Genomic DNA, 16,679 nt, shown 5'->3' with positions numbered 1-16,679 from the left:
GCTTAGCCATTCCAGGGGAAGGTGACAGAAAACTATGAAAGCTTCTCATGGTAGAATATTATAAACTTGATTTCATCCAATTCCCCCCAACCTGAGACCCCTATTCATTGGCAGAAGCCATGGCCTATTGGGGGTTACCTTCCGCCACTCATCGTGAAGTGAGTTAATATTGGGGCCAAACTCCTTCTGCATATCTGCTTTACGTGGCCAATCCTGAAATCCAAACATAGGGCCTGATTTTACCATTTTGGTTCTAAATCTGGGCACTATTCAGATCCGACTTGGAAACCTGCATTTAGGCGCCTCCACACGCACACAGCCTGAAAAAAAATTGCCAGTCCCGTTCGTACTGTGGGCAGGGCTTAGCACGGCCAAAATGCTCGGAGCTCCAAACTGCACATGTGCAAAGTGCGCCTGTGTCAGATCGCTCCAGGGCCACAGAAAGCGGAGAAAGCATCCCGGCAGTGATGGCCACACACACATCACTGTACCCCTTATCCACCCCCCCACCCCCCCGCTACCCACACACATCATTGTCCCCCTTATCCACCCCCCCCACTACCCACACACATCATTGTCCCCCTTATCCACCCCCCCAATACCCACACACATCACTGTTCCCCTTATCCAATCCCCCACTATCCACACATCATTGTCCCCCTTATCCACCCACCCCCAGTATCCACACAGATCACTGTCCTCTTTATCCACCCAACCATTATCCACACACATCACTGTCCCGCTTATCCACACCCCCCCCAACTACCCCCACACATCACTGTCCCCCTTATCCACCACCCCCCCCCCCCCCAACTACCCACACACATCACTGTCCCTCTTGACTTAGTAAGATAGATGGTTATAGGTAAGCCTAGAAGGTAGGGACATGTTCGGCGCAACTTGTGGGCCGAAGGGCCTGTTTGTGCTGTAGTTTTTCTACGTTCTATGTTCTTATCCACACCCCAATTACCCACGCACATCACTGTCCCCCTTATCCAACCCCCCAACTATCCACACATCGCTCTCCCCCTTATCCACCCCCCCACTACTCACAGACATCACTGTTCCCCTTACCCACCCTCCCTACCCACACATATCACTGTCCCCCTTATCCACCCCCCCCACTACCCAAACTGATCATCACCCCTACCCCCCCATTCCCCCACCAATTGCCTGCAAAGTGGCAGCAGACTCCTCTGTCCCTGCCCACCCCCCCACCAGAGATCCATCTGACCTCCCCTCCCCCACCGGAGATCCATCTGTACTCCCCTCCCCCACCGGAGATCCATCTGTACTCCCACGCCCCCCCACAAGCTGAAGATAATTCTGATGAATTTCTTACTCTGATGCACAGTGGAGTCACAAGTTGTGTCTCTGCTGATGCTCTGACAAGACTGGCTAACGCAGTGCAGACTGAGAATTGAAACTGGGACATTATCTGGTTCTTAGTGATCAGTTCGGCACTGAGCCCTGGGTACATACTCTTTTAAAATTAAACAAATGATCAACAAAATGCACACCAATGGGCATCAGCATCTGGTGTGGACTGTGACAGAAATCAAAATTTCAAAAGGAAACTTAAAAATCTAAATTAAAATGTCATTACCACCACAGGAACCTCTAGTCTGAAAGGAGCACTGGGTATATTACAACTTAGCCAATAGACAAACTCATTCCTTTTTATATGATTGGACATCTATGCAGTCAACCTTGGCATTCTCTCTGCCACTTGAGTGGTTGGCTATTCTGCAATAATTTTTATCCTCAAGAATTGTACAGAAAAAGTCAACAATTATTGCATTAAGTAAACATTCACACAGGTATGCATAAAAATATCAACATCCTTTTTTACTATTTGTCCAACTTCCAATTTTAGACCAGATAAAAGGTGGGAAGGTGCAAGCTTCAACAGTGACAACACCACCTCCCCCCCTCATATTACATTTGGAGAGGTTTGACATGATCAGGAATAGTCAGCATGGATTTGTCAAGGGCAGGTCGTGCCTTACAAGCCTAGTTGAGTTCTTCGATAATGTGACTGAACACATTGACGAAGGAAGTGCCGTGGACGTAGTGTACATGGACTTCAGCAAGGCGTTTGATAAGGTCCCCCATGCAAGACTTCTTGAGAAGGTGAGAGGGCATGGGATCCAAGGGCCTTTGGCCTTGTGGATCCAGAACTGGCTTGCCTGCAGAAGGCAGAGAGTGGTTGTGGATGGGGCTTTTTCTGAATGGAGGTCAGTCACCAGCGGAGTGCCTCAAGGATCTGTTCTGGGACCCTTGTTGTTTGTCATTTTCATAAATGACCTGGATGAGGAAGTGGAGGGATGGGTAAGTAAGTTCGCTGATGACACGAAGGTCGGTGGTGTTGTGGATGATCTGGAAGGATGGCAAAAGCTGCAGCAGGACATAGATAGGATGCAGGACTGGGCGGAGAAGTGGCAGATGGACTTCAACGCGGATAAATGTGTAGTCGTCCATTTTGGCAGAACCAACGGGATGAACGAGTACACTATCAAGGGCAGAAGTCTGAGTAGTGTTGAGGAGCAGAAGGATCTTGGGGTCCGGGTCCACAGGACTCTTAAATCGGCCTCGCAGGTGGAGGAGGTGGTCAAGAAGGCGTATGGTGTACTGGCCTTCATTAATCGAGGGATTGAGTTTAGGAGTCGGGAGGTAATGCTGGAACTTTATAAGACCCTTGTCAGGCCTCATTTGGAGTATTGTGCGCAGTTCTGGTCGCCTCACTATAGGAAGGATGTAGAAGCTATTGAAAGGGTGCAGAGGAGATTTACAAGGATGTTGCCTGGACTGGGAGGCATGCCTTATGAAGTTAGGTTGAGGGAGCTGGGACTCTTTTCCCTGGAGAGACGAAGGTTGAGAGGCGACCTGATAGAAGTTTACAAAATGTTGAGAGGAATAGATAGGGTGGACTCTCAGAGGCTATTTCCCCGGTTTGAAATGGTCGCTACGAGAGGACACAGATTTAAGGTGCGGGGAGGGAGGTTCAGAAGTGATGTTAGGGGTAAGTTTTTCACTCAGAGGGTGGTGAGTGAATGGAATCGGCTGCCGTCAGTGGTGGTGGAGGCGAACTCGCTGGGGTCTTTTAAAAGACTTCTGGATGAGTATATGGGGTTTAATGAGATTGAGGGTTATAGATAGGTCTGTAGGTTGGTAGGTGATGATGTGATCGGCGCAATTTGTGGGCCGAAGGGCCTGTTTGTGCTGTAGTGTTCTATGTTCTATGTTCTATTATCACACCACCCACCCCCTCTGTTCCACTATCTAGACATTCTGTAAAACAATAGGGTTTTGTTACATGAATATATAAAATGCTTCATATTCTGACCTGCCAGTAAGCAAGGAGCTCTGATTTCAAGCTGGAAGCTAAAGTCATATGTGGTAGGATTAGTGACCTCACTGTCCAAGTAGAACAGGTTCACACTCTGGTCTTGAGGACTGAAACCACATTGATGTTTGTCTTTGCTGGAAACAATGTACAGGATAATATTAATAGCTAGATATTGCATTCAATATATTTTTAAATAGTTTCAAAACTTTCCTACCTCCATTATACAATAAGTTTGAATAATGAGTTTGCACATTACTATGAGTGTTAAACAAGATGAATGTTTATACATTAATGAGTGTTTGTACATTAATGAGTATTACACAATACCAGAGAAAGAATCCATGCTGCATGCATTCCTATCTTGTTCCTCTAAAAAATCAAATGCAATTTTTCCTTCTCCTGCTTCAGTCAAGGCTCATTCTTCACTCTAAACACCTCCCATCATAAAACTCTTTATATCCATTTGACTCCCAATGCTCCTAGCATCTCCAGGGTGAAATACTCAAGTTTATGGCTTGCTAGGCACTATTCCCTGATGGTTTAATATTATTAATTCTCAGGATGTTAGTATCAATGGCAAGCTTTTTGTTGCCCACTTTTAATTGCCCTTGAGAAGGTGATGGTGAGCCACCTTCTTAGACAGCTGCAGTCCATGTGACGTAGATACTCACATCTTCCTGTTTGGCATAGTGGGCAATGAAGAAGGTTATCCAGGATTACAACAGCATTTTGATCAATTGGGCCAGTGAGTTGATGAATGGCAGATGGAGTTTAATTAAGATAAATGCAGCCCTTCTTAGACAAAGGCACAACAATCTTCGACACCTCACCCGTGACTATCGATGATTCAAATATCTCGGCTAAGGGACCCACAATTTCCTCCTTAGCCTCCCACAATGTCCTCGGATACACTTCATCAGCTCCCGAGGATTTATCTACTTCCAGCACCTCTTTCTCTGTAATATGTACACTCCTCAAGACATCACTATTATTTCCCCATCCATGCCTTTCTCAATAGTAAATACTGATGAGAAATATTCATTTTGGATCTCACCCATCGCTTGTGATTCTATACATAGGTGACTTTATTGACCCTTAAGAGGTACTATTCCTTTCCTAGTTACCCTTTTGTCCTTTACGCATTTGTAGGGTCGCTAAGCATGTTCAAGGCTGAGATGGACAGATTATTAATTCTACAGATTCACTCCCATTTGAGAGAAGAAATTCCTCCTCATCTCTGTTTTAAGTGGATGACTCCTTACTCTGAGATGATGCCCTCTGGTCCCAGACTCTCCCACAAAGGGAAACAACCTCTCAGCATCGACCCTGTCAAGCCCCCTGAGATTCCAATATTTCTTGATAAGGTCGCCTCTCATGCAGCTAAACTCCTTGGAGTACAGGCCCAACCTACTCAACTTCTCCTCATAAGAAAATACCTCCATACCCGGGGACCAACCTAGAACAAAGAACAAAGAAAATTACATCACAGGATCAGGTCCTTCGGTACTCCAAGCCTGCACCAACCATGCTGCCTGTCTGAACTAAAACCCCGACCCTTCCGGGGGCCATATCCCTCCATTCCCATCCTATTCATGTATTTGTCAAGACACCCCTTAAAAGTCACTATCGCATCTGCCCCGGCAGCAAATTCCAGACACCCACCACCCTCTATGTAAAAAACCTGCCTCGTACATCTCCTTTAAACCTTGCCCCTCGCACCTTAAACCCATGGCCCCTAGTAATTAACTCTTCCACCCTGGGAAAAAGCTTCTGACTATCCACTCTGTCCATGTCCTTCATAATCTTGTAGACTTCTATCAGGTTGCCCCTCAGGGTGGTGAGGGACTGGAATGCCCTGCCTGCTGCAGTTGTAAATGCGCCTAGTTTGGGGGCGTTTAAGAGATCCGTGGATAGGTTTATGGATGGAAAGGGATTGGTTTAGGTTAGAGGGTCATTGCTTTTTAACTGGTCGGCGCAACTTCGTGGGCCGAAGGGCCTGTTCTGCGCTGTAATGTTCTATGTTCTATGTTCAACCTCCATCGTTCCAATAAGAACAAATCAAGTTTTTTCAACCTCTCCTCATTGCTCATGCCCTCCATACCAGGCAATATCCTGGTAAATCTTTTCTGTACCCTCTCTAAAGCATCCATATCCTTCTGGTAGTGTGGCAATCAGAATTGAACAGTATATTCCAAGTGTAGTCTAACTAAGATTCTATAAAGCTGCAACATAACTTGCCAATTTTTAAACTCAATGCCCTGGCCAATGAAGGCAAGCATGCCGTATACCTTCTTGACTACCTTCTCCACTTGCATTGCCACTTTCAGTGACCTGTGTACCTAAACACCAGAACCCTTTGTCTATCAATGCTCTTAAGGATTCTGACATTTACTGTATATTTCCTATCTGTGTTAGACCTTCCAAAATGCATTACCTCACATTTGTCCGGATTGAACTCCATCTGCCATCTCTCCACCCAAGTCTCCAACCGATCTATATCCTGCTATATCCTCTGACTGTCCTAGTGAACCTTCTTTGGACTGCCTCCAGTGCCAGAATATCTTTCCTTAGATAGGAGACCAAAACTGTTCCAGTTGTAGTCTGACTGTGTCTTGTAAAGTTTTAGCAAGAATTCCCAAATGGTATATTCCGTTCCCTTTGAATCACAGAAAATATATCCGTGACAGGATCACCTTTTGCAACTCTCCCTTTTCCAACTCCATCTCACACCCTCGCTGTCCCTGTTCATATCGGGAAATGCATCCAGAGGCCAAAATCAAATTCAAAAGGATTTTGCAAAAGCTCCAAATAAGAATTCAGTTCTCCCTTTGCCATCTCACATCTAATCAGGCATTTACTTTGAATGAAGATGGTCTAATCAGTTAAACAAATTGACATAAGCTTTGAAGTCAATTGCACTGTTGAGTCCAACAGAATCTGATGTGATGGGTCTGTAATTTACTTTTTGAGCTGATTTTCAATTGAACTCTGTTCCTCGGTCCCGGAAGAAGCCAATTTAGGTACAAACAAGGATGGAAGCAGCAATCTGACCGTCCCATTGGGCAAAGTCTGCAACTCCAAGGAAGTATTAATCAGCACAGTCACAGTTTCAAATGGAGGGATGGTTCCAAAATCCACTGCAAACATGATCCGTTCTAAATCATCATCCAGAACATAGTGACCTGGAAGGGAAAGCAATTCCAACAACGTTCTATTTCAAAGAAAATAACGCACAAAGAATTTCTAAACATTTAGCGAAAGCTAATAATTATATTTTATTCAATGACTACTTTTACAAACAGAGATGGGGGATTCTCACCAAAGAAATGGCAGAATTGTTTCTCTATCCAGATCTAATGATATTCTGCTAAAAAAAAAATCAAAGGGGGGGGTAGGACATCAACGCGCCAGCAAAGATATGCAACCTATGGCAAACCCTCCCTTTTCCCCCCGATTATCAATCCCTCTCCCTGTGCCCCAACAGCCATCGCAGGCTTCCCCAGCTCCCACACCCACTCTGGCTCACGACATATAAATGACTAATCCTCCCTTCCCCTTCAGGCTCCAACTGTGGTCTGCCCCTAGCACTGCCCTTGGCACAGGTTGGCACTGTGCACCCTGATAGAGCCAACTTGTGCCAAGGGGCAGTGCTAGGGGCATTGCCAGGCCACTGACTGTCATGTCCCTCTCACCTGGAGGCTATAGTCACCTTCATGCTTCTGGGGGTACTCTCTTGACAGGTTCACTTCGAAGTGAACCTGTTGTAAACTGCGCTGGTGTAACATGAATATCCAAGAAGATGTCAATATCTGGTGGGGGGGTGGTTAATTATATATAAATCTATTTAAATCTATGTGAATGAAATTCACACCCATTATGAGCATGAACCTAAGGACATCACCTGCGAAGGGGAGAGGAAGATCCAAAATCAGCGTCTCACCAACAGATGGCAAGTGTGGGCTCATGATTGCTCCCATCAGGTAGAGAGGACTGCATTTTTTAGCTAAACAAATAACCATTATTTTACTTTTAGTTTATTAAATTGGTGTAAATCTAGATGTGACATGTGACAAAATGGATGCAAAATAAACTTCTCCCTCATGCCCTGAGCAAAGCTTATGAATTTTGACCACTGGACAAGCTGATGTCTGGGGTAATATGTGACTTTTCCATTTAGTTCCTGCTGCATCAATGCCCAACATCAGAGTTGCTGATGTGGAATTGGCAAGCGTGGGGAGTGGAGGCAGACAAAGAAACGACCAATCCCATTAGTTTGAGATCAGCCTGCAGCTGAATGGCTATATCTAAAGTGCAGTGAGGATGTTGACTGGGTGGAAGCCACGGCAGAAAAGGGCAATTTTAGCATTTGGATAAGTGTTTTGTGATGTTGGGGTAAGTGGGAAGGTTAGAAAGTTGAGTGCAGGGGAAGCCAGAACTTTTCTCTTCCAACTTAGAGGAGTTAAAAATGGGATGGCCACAATGTACTGAATTCTGATTCAAATAGTTATCAGTTCCTAATGATGTCATTGGAATTCATTCTGTACTTGGAAGGTGCACCTTGCTGACCTCTGACTTATGACTTCCTGGCTGCTCAAAACAGCAACTTGACATCAGCACATTGGGAAGAAAATGGGACAAGAGGTAATTTTACCAGCCTGGCCATTCAGCACCACCAAGCTCAGAGACGACTGCCATCCTGCCGGTCATTGTTATCAACATCAACTCAATTGGAACATAAAAACTGATTTTACAAAAAGCCCTTAGAAAGATAAGACTTTAACATGAATAGCAGATAAAATTCTGGCTAAAATTTCTTGGGTGAAGACCTACAATGATCAAAACACCAAGTAATGTTCAACAGTGTTCTGTACTGAGCTGTTGGGGTTGGGATAAGAACATAAGAACGTAAGAAATAGGTGCAGGAGTAGGCCATCCGGCCCCTCAAGCCTGCCCCGCCATTCAATAAGATCATGGCTGAACTGAAGTGGATCAGTTTCACTTTCCTGCTTTCTCCCCATAACCCTTAATTCCCTTGTCTATCAGAAATCTATCTACCCGTGACTTAAATATATTCAACGAGGTAGCCTCCACCACTTCAACGGGCAGAGAATTCCAGAGATTCACCAACCTTTGAGTGAAGAAGTTCCTCCTCAACTCTGATCTAAACTGTCCCCCCCTCTTATCATGAGGCTGTACTCTCTAGTCCTGCTATCCTTTCTAAGCGGGAAGAATCTCTCTACCTCTACCCTATCCATCCCTTTCATTATCTTATACGTCTCTATAAGTTCCCCCTCCTCCTTCTAAACTCCAACGAATACAGACCCAGTCTATTTAGTCTCTCTTCATAGGCTAACCCCCTCATCTCCAGTATCAGCCTAGTGAACCTCCTCTGCACTCCCTCCAAGGCCAAAATATCCTAGCGCAAGTGCGGCGACCAAAACTGCACACAGTACTCCAGTTGCGGCCTCACCAGTGCCCTGTATAGTTGCAGCAAGATCTCCCTACTTTTATATTCTATCCCCCTCGCTATAAAGGCCAACATTCCATTCGCCTTCTTGATCACCTGCAGACTGGGTTTTTGCGACTCGTGCACAAGGACCCCCAGGTCCCTCTGCACCGGATGCAATGGATCTTTGACTCCGTTATTGGAGTTCCGGGGTCCATCGATTGTCAGCATGTAATGAACTGGTTTTCCATCCAATGAAGTCAGCATTGTCAAGTGTGAATACATTGACATCAATGGAGAACAGGATGGGTTTCATTGTGCTGCAGTCCAGACACAGGACACTTGTTGGTTCACTGACAAAATAACTTTCATGTAGATAAACTAAAGTGAACTTTCATGTTCACTTTACATGTGAACTCTAATCCTAACCTTCAATGTCTGAGTAGAGAGAACAGAAAGGCAACCTTTGGTATTTATCAATCTTTGCCCTACAATCTTCGCTGTTTACTTAATGCAGAAACTTGGGTTGGTAATGATGAGATTCACTCAATAAAAGGATGGTGCGTGGAACTGAGAAATACAAGAGAGAAATAGTGCTTTAATCAGGATTAAACAAAATAAATACTTCATAGGTCTATACCGTGGCCATTCTGGCAGGTTCCAGAGGAGCAGGTACATGTGTCCAAATTACAGTAATCTATTTTGGCTTTGTCCTTTAGTTGAACGGTTATAATGTGTCCAGCAATCATTGCTTCAAATCCAACCACGGTGGTGAATTCATCCAAGGGGTAAATAAACAGAGCTGAAAGAAAACAGAATCACTGAGAGAGAGTTATCAGGTATCAATCTTCCTCATTCTAAATGGTCAGTGTTCCCCATTCCCAATGGTCAGTGTCTCCATTCCCAATGGTCAGTGTTCCCCATTCCCAATGGTCAGTGATCCCCATTCCCAATGGTCAGTGTCTCCATTCCCAATGGTCAGTGTTCCCCATTCCCAATGGTCAATGTCTCCATTCCCAATGGTCAGTGCTCCCCATTCCCAGTGGTCAGTGTTCTGCTGTTTCTGGAAGATTTGAACATTTAAACTTCTTTTAAATTCTTCTCTTTGTTGCTACATTTAATCTCCAACATTATCATCCTTTGCATTAAGTTGATCAGGGCCTAATATCAGAGTTTGTAATGAGCTAATCAGAAGCAGCTCAATCTGCACTGGAAACTATTTGAAGAATTAGTTTAATGACACCAGCTGACAATAATATCAATGGACACATCGGCAATCTTTACCAAGCTAGACGGGAATTCTATCAGCATTCATTGCTGCCACATAAACTGGGGTGGAGTTTGGGCAACAAATTGAAGCTATGCCCAATCCCACCATGTTAAGAAATATAGTTTTCTTTAAAGAAAAGTAATTCTGGTATTGATTTGATGAACCAACTCACCTCCAGTCACCACATCAAAACTTCAACTCAATATACTGGTCTCCACTACGATGCCGAGTCCTAATCCTAACCCTAACCTGAAATTTAACCCTAACTTTAACCCTAACCGTAATCCTAACCCAAGACCCTGTCCTAATGACCATGCTTAGCCTAACCCTAACCCTAACCATAATCTATTCTGACCCTAACCCTGACCCTAAAACTAACCATAACCCTGAGCCTATCCATGACCCTAATCCTAGCACTAACCCTAACCCAACCCTTACTGCAGTAGCCTGGAGCCAGTCAACATGAAAGATAAAGGACTTAAATGCCTAAGATGTAAACTTACCATCCCAATGACATCTGATCACATTACAGACAAATTGACTTTTGGAAAGCTACATGGCTTCAAATCTTCATGCAGATTTAGTCCATGCGATGCATTATGCACTGCTTCATATGTCAGAAGCATCCCAGTCACAAACAGGAACATCAAGGGAAGTTGTTTTGATCTGAAAATCTGATCTCTTCCATTGACATCACCTCAAACAGGATAACTGGCTGTAAAAATATCTAATTTCACCTCTTGTGAAATATTGGAATGGGGGTGCAGTTCAATCAGCAAGTGCACACCCACCCACATATCAAATACAAATAATAGTCTTAATAGCTGCTGCAAATAAATCATGACAAATGTGTTTTGCAATAAGAACAACAGTGGCAGTAGTATTTAGAGGTTCTTATGTTTTATAATGTGCTTAAGCATTGGCAATATATTAAACTTAACAAAATTAGAGCTGATGGCATGCATCCTCAAGTCTTAAAAGAAGTAGTTGCAAAGATATTAATGCATTGTAATCTTCCTAAATTCTCTAGATTCTGCTAAACACAGAAACATAGAAAATATGTGGAGTAGGCCATTCAGACCTTTAAGCCCGCCCCACCATTCAATATGATCATAGTTATAGAACATAGAACATAGAACATTACAGCGCAGAACAGGCCCTTTGGCCCACGATGTTGCGCCGACCAGTTAAAAAACAATGACCCTCTAACCGAAACCAATCCCTTTTCGTCCATAAACCTATCCACGGATCTCTTAAACGCCCCCAAACTAGGCGCATTTACAACCGCAGCAGGCAGGGCATTCCAATCCCTCACCACCCTCTGGGTAAAGAACCTACCCCTGACATCCGTCCTATAACTACCCCCCCTTAATTTAAAGCCATGCCCCCTCGTGCTAGCATTCTCCATCTGAGGAAAAAGGCTATCACTGTCCACCCTATCTAAACCTCTAATCATCTTATATGTTTCAATAAGATCCCCTCTTAGCTTAGTTGATCATACACTTTCAATATTCCACTCTCACTTTCTCTCCATACTCATTAATCCCTTTAGCCACAAGGACCACATCCAGCTCCCTCCTGAACATATCAACGGACTGACCCCAACAGCTTTCTGTGGGAGAGAATTCCACAGGTTCACAACTCTCTGAGTGAAGAAGATCTTCCTCTTCTCAGTCCTGATTGGCTTACCCCTTATTCTTAGACTGTGACCTCCAGTTCTGCACTTCCCCAACATCGGGAACATTCTTCCCACATCCAGCCTGTCCAGTCCCATCAGGATTTTATATGTTTCTCTGAGATCCCCTCTCGTTCTTCTAAATTCCAGTGAGTACAAGCCCAGTCGATCCAATCTCTCTTCATATGTCAGTCCTGCCATTCCAGGAATCAGTCTGGTGAACCTCCTCTGGACTCCTCAATAGCAAGAATGTCCTTCCTCAGACTAGGAAACTAAAACTGCACACAATACTCAAGGTGTGGCCTCACCAAGGCCCTGTATAACTGCAGCAAGACATCATTATCCTACACTCAAATCCTCTTGCTACGAAGGCCAGCATGCCATTAGCTTTCCTCACCGCCTGCTGTACCTGCATGCTGACCTTCAGCGACTGTTCCACCATCACACCGTTGCACTTCCCGTTTTCCTAAACTTCCACCATTCAGATAATAATCTTCCTTCCTGATTTTGCCACCGAAGTGGATAACCTCACATTATCCACATAATATTGCATTTGCTAAGTATTTGCCCACTCAGCCAGCCTGTCCAAGTCACCCTGCAGTCTCTTAGCATCCTCCTTACAGCGCACACTGCCACCCAGCTTAGTGTCGTCCACAAATTTGGAGATATTGCATTCAATTCCTTCATCCGAATCATTAATGTATATTGTGAATAGCTGGGGTCCCAGCACTGAACCCTGCAGTACCCCACTAGTCACTGCCTGCCACTCTGAAAAGGACCCATTTATTCCCACTCTCTAATGTTCCAGAGCGATTGGAAAATGATAAATTAAACACCTCTCTCCAAAAAAAGGAGACAGAAAGGAGCAAATGATTGGTCAGTTAGTCTAATGTCTGTGACTGGAAAATGGAATGTATTACTGAGTGTGCAGAGCAGGACATCCAGAAAATCATTAAATAGTCAACATGGTTTTTGAAAAGGATTATGGGTGGAATTTTATGGGATTTTTTCTAAATGTCCAGCTAGCATGAAAACGGGAAAGTTCCTGACCTATTTCTCAGGCGAGTTTTCAAACCCAATCATATGATGTGGATAAATGTGGGTTATCCACCTTTTAGAACTGAGTGAGGAGAAATTTTTTCATCCAGAGGGTGGTGAATGTGAGGAATTCACTCCCACAGAATGTAGTTAAGGCCAAAACGTTGTCTGATTTCAAGAAGAAATTAGAAATAGCTATTGGTGCTAAAGGGATCAAGGGAAGTTGGGGGGGGTGGTCAGGATATTGAATTTGGTGACCAGCTATGATCAAAATGAATGACAGGGCAGGCTCGAAGGGCTGAGTGGCCTACTCATGTTTCTAATTTCTATATTTCTATGACTCAGAGAAGCATTGCATAGGGCTTGACCACTATGGAAAGAATGCAGGTGGTCCTCCAGGACTGGCAGTGCCAGGTGACACCAGAGATTCTGGAGCTCACTGCAGAAGCACCCCATCCCATGGAGTGACCCAACGGCCCACAGCAATCCTGGGGAAGAGGAAGGGCTTGAGCCCATACCGGGGCTTTCCAGCTAGGAAACTGTGGCTGTGGCTACACTTTCTGACTCCCCACTTCCTGAACTGGGCATCTCAGGGGCAGAGGGATGAAGTGTGTGTCATGGGAACATCCCAGACACCTGGAGGTCAGCCAGGGCCATCAAGGTCCAGGCCCTCCAGAGGACAATTGCTAAGGGCATCATAAGTCACGGTGCGCAATAGACAGCTGGCCCCCTCCACCTCCAACATACATCCTGGGGAGGCACCAAGACATAGGGATAGGCCACGTAAAGTTAGTGGCACTAAGATGGCGTGGGTGAACAGTGCTCATTAGATACAATGTTTTGGCACATCTCGCAATCACGTTTTTATACTATCACTTACTTTGAAGTAATTGGCAACAAAAATGCTATTTCACATCACATCTGTGACTAATTCATCTCATATTTGCCTCGAACAAGAATTTACTTATCCAACAGTCACCAGAGGGACCCTACACATTGATGTCAGTGGGGGATGCCCCTCAATCTGCTGCTACTGAAAAAAATTAAGGTACTCAAATAATTTGCTGGCTACAGCAGGTGGCCTGCATTGGCAGCAACTTATAGCACCTGCCATAGCATCCCCAGAAACCTAGAAGAGATTCCCTCCTGCCCCACCTCACCCACCCTGGGGCCCTGCATGGGTGTTTAGTGCTCCCTTAACCAGGTGCCAGTGTGCGTGCAGAGCTCAGGTAGGAGTCAGACTAATTTGCACCAGAACATCACCACAATGGTGCTTAGTGAGTCACCATCACCCCCCCTGCCTGCCACCAAAACTCACTCACACAGTGTACCTAGCGGGTGGGGAGGGCGGTGGTGGAACCCATGTGCGGCAACACAGGCCCCTAGTGAGCAAAGCGGGTGGTGATCAGGGCCGCCCTCGCATGCCTGACCCTTGCTGCCGCCAGCCCTCCAGCGCCTGGGTGGTGTTGCTCATCGACTTCCTCTTCCTCCTTCTGTTCGGCGGCCTGCTCCTCAGCGATACCCGGCTGGTCGGCCTCCACGTCCTCCTCCCCCAAAAGGTCTCCTTGCTGCTGCACCAGGTATTGTAGGCACAGCACACCACCACAATGCAGGGTAATATCAGGGGGCTACATTGGAGGGCCCCACCAGAGAGGTCCAAGCACCTGAACCACATCTTGAGGAGCCCCATACACCGCTCCACTATTGAACAGGAGGCAAAGTGGGCCTCATTATACTGGGTCTCTGCATCAGTCTCAGGCCTCCACACAGGCGTCATCAGCCAAGTCTGCAGCGGTTACCCCATGTCCCCCACCAGCCATCCCTGCCCCCTGAGCTCCTCCTCAAAGACCTCTACGATAATGGAATTCCTCAATATGAAACTGCCATGCCCGCTGCTGGGGTGTCTGGTGCGGATGTGCATGATGTTCAGCTGATGGTCACACACCAATTGCACGTTTATTGAATGGAAGCCCTTTCTGTTCATGAATCTTCCTGGATTCTTCACCAGGGCCCTGAGAGCGATGTGGGTGCCTTCTATAGCCCCTGGTACATTTGGCATCCCCGTGATGGCTGCAAATCCTGCAGCCTGGGATTCCTGATGGGCCTAGTCCAGGCCAAGTTTGATATAGTGTCCAGCCCGGGCATACATGGCATCTGCAACCTCCTTCACACTTCTGGGTGGACAATTGGGAAATGCCATCAAGGTCTCCAATGGCTGCCTGGATGGTCCCAGTGGCATAAAAGTTTAAGGTTTAAGGCAGCTGTCAAGTGAGGATGTCCCCATGACCCAAGATGCCAGGTCTTGCAACAAGTAGCCCAGGTGTTGCACTGTCTCCTTTCGGAATCGGAGCTGTCACTGGCATGCGATGTCCAACAGTTGCTCACATGCGGAACTACTGGGTCTCCGCTCCCTCCTTTTCCTGCTCCCCTGCAGGGAAAATGGGGCTATGTCCTGTTTCCAGTGGCGGTCTCCCTCTCTTCCTGGGCCTCCTGTGCCTGCAATTCTACCTTCAGCTTGTCCTCCTCAGCTCCAGCAGCAATCAAAAGAACAGCGAGATCAATGGCTTGCAATGCACAAGCCATCTCGTCACTCTTAAGGGAGAGGGGTGCAGGGGTTGGGAAAGGGAAGAGACAGATAGAGCGGTTAAAAAACTCTGCTCACCCCCCCAGGCCAGCAACACAAACCCCCCATACCCCCAACACACACCCCCAACAATACACACTCCCCATACCTCCCCACAGACTCCCAACAACACACTCCAAATACCCCCCCACAGACCCCAGCAACACACACTCCCCATGTCCCCCCACAGACCCCTGAATGGCAACACAGCACCCCCATTCCACCCTGCAGCTCACAAACAGACACCCAGAATCCATGCAGACAGTGCTGCTTGACAAGTCCTGAGCTGCAGCACTGCCACTTCAGAGAGTTTCCACCCCATCCCCCACCCGCGACTGTGCTTGCTGCTGTGTGCAATAGGGCCCAGAGTCAATGCTCAGACCCAAGGTCGGTGCTCAGAGGCCAAAATTAAACCCCATAAACAACAGCAACCGACCCCCCACAACCCCCACACACTCACAGGCCCCACCTGACTGGAAACACAACATGGCCTCCATGAAATAACACCCCCCCCCCCCCCCCCACTCAGCGCAGAACAGTATGAAAGTAGAGAATTACCTCCTCGCTCACCCTCACTGCCCCAGCGCCTGAAACCAACTTTTACACAGGAAGTGTTTTCCAGACCAATCAAGCTATGGCGAGCCAGTTCAGGTGGGTGAGCTGGGACAATTGGGAGTGAATCTCACTAATGACATTATGATGAATGCAAAAAAATGCAAATTGATGTTTTGCCCATTTTGGGCAGGGTCCCAATCGTAGCGATTTTTTTTCTGATAAATGGAAACGGGTCTGAAAACGGTCGCCATTTCCACGAGTCGCAGCGTGCCCATTTTACAACTGTCTCCTGATGCAAAACAGGCGTGATGAAGTTGTAAAATCTCGTCTATTTGTGTTTGATGAATGTATTACAGTTAGAACATAGAACATAGAAAAACTACAGCACAAATAGGCCCTTCAAATAGGTGGATGGGGGTAAGGCAGTTGACGTGGTATATATGGACTTTAGTAAGGCGTTTGATAAGGTTCACCATGGAAGGCTTCTGCAGAAAATGCAGATGTATGGGATTGAGGGTGATTTAGTTAATTGGATCAGGAATTGGCTAGCTGATAGAAGACAGAGGGTGGTGGTTGATGGAAAGTATTTGTCATGGAGTTCGGTTACAAGTGGTGTGCCTCAGGGATCTGTTTTGGGGCCACTGCTGTTTGTCATTTTTATAAATGATCTGGATGAGGGTATAGAAGGATGGATTAGTAAATTTGCTGATGACACCAAAGTCG

The 16,679-nt window shown here is 46.1% G+C and overlaps 1 protein-coding gene across 1 annotated transcript in view; it reads right to left on the bottom strand.

The window, feature by feature from the left end:
- Positions 1 to 16,679, bottom strand: part of vwa5b1 (von Willebrand factor A domain containing 5B1) — a 271,845-nt gene that overhangs the window by 218,326 nt on the left and 36,840 nt on the right. Inside the window, exons 2-4 of the mRNA XM_080215008.1 lie at positions 9,436 to 9,597; positions 6,312 to 6,531; positions 3,347 to 3,483 (exon numbers count right to left, since the gene is read on the bottom strand). Coding sequence (XP_080071134.1) covers positions 3,347 to 3,483; positions 6,312 to 6,531; positions 9,436 to 9,597 — 519 coding nt within the window. The remainder of the gene's footprint in view (positions 1 to 3,346; positions 3,484 to 6,311; positions 6,532 to 9,435; positions 9,598 to 16,679) is intronic.

Source organism: Carcharhinus amblyrhynchos, chromosome 30 (genome assembly GCF_965287045.1).
Source record: "Carcharhinus amblyrhynchos chromosome 30, sCarAmb.v2.hapA, whole genome shotgun sequence".
NCBI classification, from domain to species: domain Eukaryota; kingdom Metazoa; phylum Chordata; class Chondrichthyes; order Carcharhiniformes; family Carcharhinidae; genus Carcharhinus; species Carcharhinus amblyrhynchos.
The sequence above is the reverse complement of the archived record's forward strand: the minus strand, read 5'-3'. Positions and strand labels throughout refer to the sequence as shown.